The 11954-nt window shown below is 43.2% G+C and overlaps 1 protein-coding gene across 1 annotated transcript; it reads left to right on the top strand.

Annotated features, from left to right (window-relative positions):
• Positions 1–1747: 1747 nt before the first annotated feature.
• LOC137639326 (uncharacterized) lies at positions 1748–6319 on the top strand. Its single transcript, XM_068371606.1, has 2 exons — positions 1748–5154; positions 5416–6319. The coding sequence occupies exons 1-2, from the start codon at positions 1748–1750 to the stop codon at positions 6317–6319; spliced, it is 4311 nt and encodes a 1436-aa protein (XP_068227707.1).
• The last annotated feature ends 5635 nt before the right edge of the window (positions 6320–11954 follow it).

Here is an 11954-nt window from a genome sequence, read left to right as displayed (position 1 = left end):
TGCAACTGCTGTCAATTCCACAAGACTTAAGGAAAAACTGCTGTCATAAGTAACTGAGAGATGTTCTTCTGGCTTTTCAGAAAGATCTAGGCTTTGTCCTGTCAGAAGCTTCTGACTATTATAGTGAAGGTATTATTCTTGGCAAACCAGGTAACATCTTTTGAATTCATATGCTAGACCACACTTCCCCATTTAATGAAACCTTCCATGAGGGGTGTAACAAGCAGGTCATTCCACTTACTCTTCTTTTGCTTGTGGCCATGCTTGATCACGGAACGGGTTTCTGTAAATGACTTGTGTTACACCCTCGCAGGAGAGGTCAAAGGGATGCTCTTCTTTCATGCCTTTACTGACTACAATGGCGTTTTGGCACTCCGTAGCAAAGGGATAAGTCTGCTTGACAGTCCTAGGGTGTTTATTATGTGGCTTCCGGTGTCTTCAGCAAAATCAACCGCTACCCACCAGCAGTGGATGATGAATACCTGGAGACCTCGGAGAAGTTCATGGCTATGATGTACGTTAGAACCAGCACCGCTGAAGATGTTAGTGATTCAAAGTTGGTTATGTCTGCATACGCCATGTTGAGCCATTCCTCCAACCCTGGTAGTGCTGAAGCAGCATATGAACCATACTGCTTACCAGGTGGGCTTCATCTAGAGTCAGTCAACAATACATGATCCAGAAACTCAGACTCCTACCAACTTAGTCTGGACCAAGAAATGATATCTGTGGCAGATTGTTTGGACAGAGCCCTAACCCCATGCAGAGAGCTGCCAATAGCTGAACAGTGTGGATGAAAGTCTGAATGCTGTCGTCAGTGCAAACGCTATTGCTTTGGTCTGACCTGCACGACACTGTGGAGCTGCAGATATTTGCAAGGTTTAGAAGGGTTGTAGTATAATAATCCAGGTAGCAAGCCATTATAGGCCGAAAAACTATTGACCTACTGCCTACATGCACATCCAATGCTATATCAGACTGATGGTCCCTGTAGATTATGGTATATATTATCTTTCATATATGCACCCTTTACTATTCATAAATTCTGTCCATTACAAATGCATGCGCATGAATCGCGCTGTCAGCACTCCGTGCATGCACATTGATAGTCTTCTTGCCTCTCTTGGCACGAGCTGTACGCCTTGCAGAGCACCACTGTTCATAACCCCTTGCTGTATGGAATAAATGCAATCTACGACTCAGGATTTTACTTCTCCATCTCTGCAATCATCTGTCTTCATCAACAAGACATCATCACCTATCACCATGGCGCAGTGACTAAACCATTCAGCATTTTAAGGGAACACCGGAATCCAGCATCTACATCGAGCCGCCATTGCCCATTTCCCCTCGACTACATGTGGATTTTACAGTGTCTGTGCTTTGTTTGCGAACCGTTCATGCAGTGCCAGTGCAGTGTGGTGTTAGTGATTTGATGTTAGTGGGTAATATTTCTCTTGTGTGTCGTGCCCTTCTTCATGCCCATATAAGAACCCTTTTTACCCCTACTCATCACAGGAAATCGAGGTGCATCCACCCTCTTTCATCACTGGAAACGCACTGCCAGTGGCCGCTGCCCAGCCTACCCGCCGCTCCTCCCCACCACCCAGGAGCCCTCCCATGCTCCTCCCCCGTTGCCATTTGCCACTCTATTTACAGTAATTTTTTAAATGAAAACGGTAGAAAGTCTCTTTTATCTTTTTATCTTTTCATTTAAACTGTGGGTGACAGCTGAAAACGTTTCGTCATGTCGACTACTTCATATCAAGACGAGTCTGGGGATATGCAACATGACCAGGACAATGAAGACTGCCAGTTGCCTCCACACCCAGGCTCACCAACAGACCATCGAACCCCACCAGCCTTCTCAACGATGGAAACCCTGCCTTTACTCTCACCACACCTGACTATACTGCCTTCAACAGCTACAGGTGGGGAGTTAAGGATCCTTATCAAGTACCTGGAGGAATCTCGACAGGCCGAGTTGGCTACACGTCGGAGAGAGGAGGATCAACGTCGCCACGAGGAAGAACTACGTCGCCAGGAGGACAACCTAAGAAGAGAGGAGGAAGCCCAGCGTTTCACCGCCCTGTTGCAGCTACTCATGGTCAACCCTACCCACCAGCAAGCAACACCACCGGACTCGCAAAAACTTCCTACTCAATCGTCAGTGCCTTCAAGTTCCCAGCACCCACTCCCACAGAAAGCCATCGCCCAGACCCCACCGCCCTTACGTCCCGATGCCACATACCAAGTGTTTAGGGAATGGCGTAGACGCTGGGATGACTACAGTGTGATGGCGGACCTAGGGACTTTACCTACCAGGAAGCAGCTAATACAACTTCGTATGTGCCTCAGCCTGGAGACTCAACGAATACTGGAACACACACTCAACGTGCCACCAGACACAGATTGGAGTGTGGAGGAAGTCTTAAATGTTCTCCAGGAACACATCAAGAACCTGCGAAATGAAGCTTTACGTCGCAGGGACCTGCTTTCCTGCAAACAGAGGGAAGGGGAAAGCTTCAGCGAGTTCTACGTCAGACTGAAGCACGTAGCAGAGGAAATCGACGTCTGTCCTGGCCAGTGTGCTGTTTGTGAGGAAACTCAGCTTAGGATGATCATCATCATGGGAGTCAGAGACGAGCAGCTCACACAAAAACTTATTGCCCTGGACACCTCAGCTTCATTGGCCACCATGGTCAATGAATGTCGCTCCTATGAGGCCACAAGGACAGCCACCACCGCTATACGTGCCCCTCCTTCTAAATTGTGTGCTGTCTCCACTTACAAAAAAACCAAAGGACATGGCAGCAAAGGTGCTACTTCTTTCCCAAACTGTAACAGGGACACTTCTTGCCTTTCCTGCACAAAGAAGCACGGCTCTGCAGAAAAGTGTCCAGCTGCCGATAGCATATGCGGAAACTGTGCCGGCAAGGGACACTGGAAGAAGACTTCAAAGTGTCCTGCCAACAAGGCCACGTGTAGACACTGTGGCCGAGTGGGTCACTACGACAGATGTTGCCGACAGCAGATGAATGCCAAGCAGGGCGGCCCACCCAAAGCCATGCCCCCCTCCAGCAAGCCTTCAAATTGTCGCAAGGTTGAGGCCCTTTCCACAACAACTTGCCCTTCACCGGTACCCGTATCCCTCGACCTCACCTACAATGGTGAGACATCCAAGATTCTGATGCTGCCAGACACAGGAGTTGATGTATCAGTGATGGGTCCTCAGCACTTGGAACTGCTTCAAATCACCAGGAATGAGCTACAACGTTCTGCCACCTCAGTGACACTCACAGCAGATGGATCACCGATGACACCAGCTTTAGGTACCCTTAAGGCCACTCTGTCTTTGGCCAACCGATCCTGTCATGCCATGATCCAAGTCCATGAAGGTATCCAGATGCCACTCCTGTCCTATGCACACTGCAAGGAGTTGGCCATCATACCGCCAGACTTTCCACGGCCCATCCTACAGGTCGTCCACGTGAACCGATGTAAGGAGCTACCCCTCCATGCCAACTCGACCCCTGCTGAGGCCCGAGGATATTTCCTTAGAACCTTCCCTGATGTGCTTGTGTCTAAGGAGGACCTTAAAGCAGCTCCACTGAGGTCAATGGCAGGACCTCCAGTGAAAATTCACCTTAAAGAGGACGCTGTTCCATTCGCCATTCACACCCCACGGCAGATCCCCTATGCTTTCCGCGAACCTGTCAAGATAGAACTAGATTCTATGGTCCAGCAGGGTATCATCAAGCCTTGTGGAGACGAGCCATCGGAATGGTGCCACCCTCTAGTTGTCGTCCCAAAGGCGAAGGGAGTTCGCATCACAGTGGATCTCACCAAGCTGAACACTCAAGTCTCCAGACCAGCCCACCCTTCGCCCACACCCATAGCTGCTGTCCGTACCGTCGATCCCACAGCCAAATTCTTCACCACTGCGGACGCTCTACACGGTTACTGGCAGATGGAGCTAGCGGAGGAGGACCGTCATCTCACCACTTTCATTACTCCTTATGGACGCTTCCAGCATTGCCGAGGACCTATGGGCTTCGCTGCCACTGGCGACGCCTACTGTTACCGCGGTGACCTAGCTCTCCAGGGTATGAAGAAATGTGTCAAGGTTGTCGATGACATTCTCATCTTTGATGACAACTTACTGTCACATTACCACAGGATCCATGAATTACTCACTCGCTGTCGCAAAAACGGCATCACTCTCAACAGAGATAAGTTCGTAGTAGCGGAGACCCGAGTAAATTTCTGTGGATTCACTCTTTCCGAAAAAGGAATAGCTGCCGATCCAGGACGAGTCACAGCTCTGCAAGACTTCCCCACACCTTCCAACTTGACGGACTTACGTTCTTTCATGGGGTTAGTTAACCAACTGGCAGAGTTCACTCCAGATATCGCCCTGACTGCACAGCCCCTACGCCCACTCATGAGCCCTAAGCGCTCTTTTATTTGGACACCGGACCATGACCAGGCCTTCAAACGTCTGAAGCAAGCGCTTTCAAGCCCTCCAGTTCTAGCGTCTTTTGACCCAACTTTGCCAACCATTCTCCAGACTGATGCATCTCGTCTCTACGGAATAGGCTACGCTCTCCTCCAGGACCATGGTTCTGGACGTCTCCAAGTAGTCCAGTGTGGATCCCGTTTTCTTGCAGACGCCGAGACGAGGTATGCGACAATCGAGTTGGAGATGCTTGCTGTATCTTGGGCTCTCACAAAGTGCCGTTTGTACCTCCAAGGACTGCCATCCTTCACTCTGCAAACAGACCATCGTCCACTAGTGCCCATTATCAACAGCTACACGCTGGACATGATCGAAAACCCACGGCTCCAGCGAATGAAGGAACGTATGTCACAATACCAGTTTACTACAATGTGGCGTGCTGGCAAGTCTTTATGCATTCCAGATGCACTCTCGCGTGCACCTGTCAGCTACCCAACGTCTGAGGATATGATTGGCTGTGCTGAAGTAACGTCACACGTCAGGTCTGTCATCAACGTCGTAATAGCCTCCCAGGAAGAGGATGCCACAATCGTCAACACCGACCGAACTCTACAGGACATGTCAACAGCAGCGCAGGCCGACCCTGACTACGTCCGCCTTCGTGATTGCATTGTGTCCGGATTTCCCACGAATCGGTACGACTTGCATGCTTCTTTGCTACCGTATTGGAAGCTGCGAGAAGTCCTTTCTACTGACAGTACCCTAGTGCTCTACGGTGCCAGAATAATAGTTCCTGTCGCTCTATGTCGCCACACACTGGCCAGACTCCATGACAGCCACTGAGGTGTTGAAGCCACTAAACGTCGAGCTCGACAAACTGTCTTCTGGCCTGAGATAGACTCTGACATTGCTAACACCGTTGCCGCCTGTGAGCCCTGCCAAGTCCTATGCCCAAGCCAACAGCAGGAACCTCTTCACAACGATGACCACCCATCGACGCCCTTCGAGTCGGTATCAGCGGATTTCTTCCAGGTAGCGGGGAAGATCTTCCTTGTTGTCGCCGACCGCCTTTCCAGCTGGCCTGTGGTCGTCCCTTGCAAGGGCGACACCACTGCCTCCTCAACCATACGGCACTTTTGCCGCTACTTCAGAGAGGTAGGTGTTCCCCTGCGCCTACGCACCGATGGAGGACCCCAGTTTACTAGCAGAGAGTTTGCTGACTTCGCAGAGCGTTGGGGTGCACACCACATAACTTCATCGCCACACTACCCGCAGTCTAATGGACATGCCGAGGCTGCGGTCAAAGCTGTTAAGCACTTGATCCTCAAAACGGCCCCTTCAGGAAACATTGACTGTGAGGCTTTTGATCGTGGCCTCCTTGAGTTATGTAACATGCCTAACCACTCTGGTCGCTCTCCTGCCCAGAACCTGTATGGTCACCCTCTCCGTACTTGTGTGCCCGCCCATCCTCAGTCATTCATGGAATGTTGGCAAAAAAAGGCCCATGATTGTGACCGACGAGCTGCTGCCAGAGCGGCTCAAGTGAAACGCAACTATGACGCCCATGCCCGTCCCCTGCCCAGACTGAATGTGGGCCAACATGTCCGTCTCCAGTACACAACATCCCATAGGTGGGACAAGATCGGGATTATCATGGGTGGCACGAGATCACGCGAGTACGAAATTGACCTCCCTAGTGGAGGAGTGCTACGTCGGAACCGTCGCTTCTTGTACCCAGTGCCCAGTCCCAATCAAGTTCCCAACTCTGATCTCCCTGTGGTCCCTAGCTCTGACATGGAAAAGTCATCAATTCCCTCCACAACTTCCCGCAGGTCTCCAAGATTAAACAGGCCTACATAGTGTACAAGGCCCTTGTGCCATTTACGCAACTGGCTGCATAATTCTATATTTGATACATTTTATGTTATTTGCTTTGCACACTATTATTTACTTAGTTCATTGTATGTAACTTGCTTAGTACGTTCAAGATACCTATTTGAACGCAAAAGGGGAGGGGAGGTGTAGATTATGGTATATATTATCTTTCATATATGCACCCTTTACTATTCATAAATTCTGTCCATTACAAACGCATGCGCATGAGTCGCACTGTCAGCACTCCGTGCATGCGCATTGATAGTCTTCTTGCTTCTCTTGGCACGAGCTGTACGCCTTGCAGAGCACCACTGTTCATAACCCCTTGCTGTATGGAATAAATGCAATCTACGACTCAGGATTTTACTTCTCCATCTCTGCAATCATCTGTCTTCATCAACAAGACATCATCACCTATCACCAGTCCCAATCATATGAACCCTTTCAAGCCTAATTATGATTCTGGGACTAATATTATGGTGCAAAGAAGCTAATGAGTAGGTACATAGTGCCAAAGTCGGGTTCTACATAGTGAAAATTTTATATTTTGACGAAAAGATCCTTCAAATAGAACAAGTATGCCGTTTTATTGCGAAATACAATATTTCTCTAAATTTAGTGGAGTTCATCTTTGAACAAATGATCGCTATCTTGAATTTTCAGGTGGCTAACGAGTCTTATCAGGAGAGTAATCCCAATGGAGTGTGTGTGCCGATATTTTTTTCTTGTTTCCGGAAATGAGAGATCATTAGATTATTACAGTTATCTACTCCACAATAATGCAGGGGACAAGTTTACGTTACAGAGACTATTCATCTTACCACATAATAAGAAAATGAACAGACATGGTTAGAGACTAACTTGAAAGAATATAGCAAGTGATTTTACTGTTGCCGATAAGTCTAGTACAGAAGAAAATTTTATTTTTTCTATATTTTATTCTGAAACTATTCAGTAGTCTTTTAGAGTATATTGGGCTAATCAGATTATCTGCCTACTAATGAAGGATGATTTTAGAAATCATATCTATTAATTATACTCTTATCTGAATATGACAATTTATGGTTGGATCACTTGAAAGATCGTTATTAATTTGAGCAGAGAGAAAAGTCTTGTCTACGGGCTGTAAATTTGTAAAGGGCCCGTGTTTGCACAGAAAAAAAAATCGTCTTGTTTTGCCTTAATGCTCCCATACTTGTACAGTTGTAAAATTGATATTAGTAAACGTGATTTTACCTCTTTGAAGCTTTTACTTTTCACTTGACTTGATTGAGAAGTCATGAGTATTGATTAAAGTGAAATGACCCAAGTTCTGGAAAAATTTGTCCTTAACTGTATTTCCAAAAGTTAAATACCCAAGCCTCAGTCTACCTAGGCCTACAGGTTAATTGGTAAACAGGTAGCTGAATTGGATCGGATAACTAAAGCTTTTTATTGTTTAAATGGAAGAATGGGGACGAGAGATGAATATTTCACTAAAACCCATTTGAAACATTTATATATATATGTATATATATATATATATATGTATATATATAACATATATATATATGTATAATAAATACATATATATATATATATATATATATATATATATATATATATATATACATATATATATATATATATATATATATATATATATATATATATATATATATAGATATATATACACAAACACCTTCAGAAACTTGCCGATTTAGTCCGCAAAAGGCTCAAGAATGTTATCAAACATTGGAGATTGCCGATAAAGTATTAGGCAAGGAGTTGGTGAGCGTTAACATATATCTTTTTTTTTTTTTTGTATTTTTAGGTTTCCATTGATTTTTTTATGAATATTTATGTTACAATAGCTGTTTTCCTGTCACGATCCCTTAACCTAAGTCACTTCTAATGGCAACTGTATATACAGTCAGCGTGGGTCGGTCTGTCCGGGCAGCATCCGCCGTGCATTCATTTTGGTCCCCCCCCATATCTACACTAATACACAATATAAATCAATAAAAATTTAATTGAACACTCACCAATATCCCTGCTACTTGTCTATAGGGTAGCCTTTCCTCTTCTTGACCTCCAAAAATCGTCGAGGAACACTATCGGCGAGGTTTTGGAGTATTTCGGCAGGTATTTCCGCCCACACCTTATGGAGCGCCGCCTCGAGAAGTGTCACGTTTGTCGTCACTTCTTTATGAAGGCGGGCTTTAACTATCGCCCAAAGGTTCTCAATGGGCGAAATATCAGGACTTTGACCTGGCCAATCAGGAATATAGTTCACTTCGCTATTTTCCAGCCATCTTTTCACTTTTTTAGCCGTATGGCAAGGGGCACCGTCCTGCTGAAAAATTTCAGCTCCTGTAGTCGCAAAACAATCCGCTAAATTGTCTTTCAAAATGCACAAATAGCGGTCAGCATTAACCGTTATGCCTTTAGGCAAAACAACATGGCTTGGGGCACCACCGTAGGCAAACGAACCCCAGACCATAAGCGATGCTGGGTGCTTAACTGTCTTGGCCGTGAGATTAGGCTTAAGAGAATCTAACCCCTTTCGCCTCCACACCTTTTTCCCGGTCGTCTCACTCATACAAAAGGCCGCTTCGTCACTCCACAAGACACTTCGCCACTGCTCCAAGGTCCAATCCTTGTATGTCTTGGCAAAAGCAACCCTCCTCTTCCTTTGTTTCTCAGTTAAAGCTGGCTTCTTTCTCGCGATCACTTTCTCGTAGTCGAGGCGCTTCGACAGGTTATCCTGAATCGTACGAACACTGACGTTGCTCAACAATTTAGGGTTCTGTTCTTTCAGTTGCTTAGCCGTTAATGTTGGATTTTCTTCTAGGCTTCGCTTTAAAATAACTAAAGTACGATCAGGAATCTTCCGGGGGGGGGGGGGGGGGGGGAACCAGCCTGGGAGTGAGAAGGGATCTCGGCGCTACCCCCTGCCTTGTACTTGGCCACCAAGCGCCTCACTGTTCTCTCGTTCACGCCAGTATTCTTCACTATTTCCTTCGTTTGCAGACCTAAATTATGACAAGTTATCACTCTAACAATGTCATCGTGACTTGTACGGGATCTAGACATCACTGGGGGCGGTTTAATAGACAAAAATGCCACGCGAACTCACAAGAGAACGATTGCAACTCGGCCCTCTCAACCTGACACAACCTCACTCCACGACTACAGGAAACACACTGGCTAGCTTCCACCTACGCAGATATGTAGATGCCAACTTGTATAAAAAGATGCCAATTAGTCAATTTGTCCCAGTCGATTTTTTCCCCGATAAACCCCATGCCTCCGATTTACGCGGAACGCTGTGTCCGGCCCACTACCCGGACAGACCGATCCGCGCTGACTGTATATGTGTATATATATATATATATATATATATATATATATATATATATATATATATATATATATATATATGTATATATACATATGATCTGGTTTCCAGATCCACCAGTTTTAAAAAGTTATCCCGATAAAACAGAACCTTAGGAATGGTGGTATTATCTCCAGTTTTAAGACCCAAATGGGAAATGAAACTATCATGTACTTCTATCAAAATGACATTGATTAGATACAGAAGTTATTTATTGTTTTCTTCAAAACGACGAGATCATAGCAAAGGAAAATTTCTCACATTAGATCACGTTTAAATATCTGATGTGTCAGCATGAAGTTACTAAATTTATTAGTCAAATGAATATAGCTTTTGGAGTCTGTTGTAAAGTCATTACTTTAAAACAAATGGTATCAGCAGTGATTTTTTGTTTTTTTATTTAGGCCACCGTAAAATTCTAGTACATTAGTCAACAGCTTTTAGCGAAAATATTCTTCTCATGAAAAACGTAATACAGATCTCCACTAAGACTTAATGGGCTGATTTCTATCAATTATTTAGCTTACAAAGCTTTTATGATAATGTGTGTGGGATACAGTTAATAATCTCAAGATATGTGGTCTAAACCCATTTAATTTAAAAAACACCACGTCCTTAACATTTTGTGCATTTCATAGCCATTAAAATGAACAAGAAAACAAAGACCCCTATTTGTCTTGATTTAAAATGAACCTGATTGATAAGAACACTGATTATCGAGTTGTGAATCTCATTGAATTATTGTACCTTTGGTTAAAGTGTAGAATAGGATTGCATCATAGTCGAAATATACTTGTAAAATTATATATAAGATCTTTGGACGTGTAAAACTTAGTGAAAATTTCAATCACATTAGCAAATTGAATGGAGCCATATTTTTTTTACTTTATTTGTTTTACTAAGATATTAAAAATAAGGTATATTGTGGATACAATATATATATATATATATATATATATATATATATATATATATATATATATATATATATATTTATATATATACATATATATATATATATATATTATATATATATATATATATATATATATATATATATATATATGTATATATATACATATTTAGAAGGAAGAAGCTATAAAATATTTTCAAGTTTAGATGATTGCCAATTGAAAGAAATTTCAATCACGTTTATCATTTTTCTAATTTACGCGTTTTATTTTATCTGATACTCATTTAAATTTCATTCTTTGGATATTATTGATATGCTTGATTTAAAACATATGCTTTTTCAGTTTCGAATGAGATATTTCCTATTCAAAAGACAAACAAATGAAATTCAAACAAATGTTCCCAAATATACTGAAGAGTCGAGATGTATCTCGATGTGTGAAAGGAACCTTTGGTCGATGTCTCAATCTAACATTCATCCCAAAAGGAATTCAAAGTCACTGTCTTGTCTGACATGACACAAGCTCTCTTGTGCTTTTGCCAGAAGCCATGTAGGAGTTTACATGGAATGTTTGTTTGTGCGAACCTCCCTTCGAGTCGATTTTCTTTATTGGACTTTTACGACCTGTTCTATGCAAATGGCTAAGCCAGACCATCTCCCTTTTTCCCCAGTTCTAATCCATATTGCTTCCATCTATCACATTCCTCTTTTCCTGAAAGTGCAGATCCAATAATAAATGTTCTTTTTCTTCAAAAATCCATATCAATTTGATTCCTCTTTCCGAGCCGTCTATTCAGAACATGCAAATAGGATTTCGCTCATCTGTTTAAAAACAGCAATTTTTCGTCCATCAACTTTCGAGGACAGAAAGCAAATATAACTTCTTCACAAGAGGCAATATTTTCTTAAGATGAATTACGTCTCCGAAACAGCAATATTGACTTTCGCCATCAATCTGTACTTTTGTTTTTAGATAGAATTTATTGGCTCCCATTCCAAATCATTCAGGTTGATATAAAGTTTAACATACATAATAATAAGCGTTATGGAAATATTGTTTTACTATAGCATATTGTGGCTACACTATATATATAACCTTTGAATGAAGAATCAATAAATAATTTAAAGTTTAGATGAATTGAATTAACCTATTCATTTTTATTAGCTTTCTTAATCTTAAAAAACATACAACTTAAGATCTTAATGTATATTATGCTTGTATTCAACGTCGTTCAGGTATCTCATTGTTTATGATGTCTGCGATATTTCGTAATTTGCATTCAGATCTTCCCAGACTAAAACATTCCCGTAGAATACAAAGCAAAGTG

Source organism: Palaemon carinicauda, chromosome 4 (genome assembly GCF_036898095.1).
Source record: "Palaemon carinicauda isolate YSFRI2023 chromosome 4, ASM3689809v2, whole genome shotgun sequence".
Lineage (NCBI taxonomy): Eukaryota > Metazoa > Arthropoda > Malacostraca > Decapoda > Palaemonidae > Palaemon > Palaemon carinicauda.
Note: the sequence above shows the minus strand (reverse complement) of the source record. Positions and strands in the feature narration are given on the sequence as shown.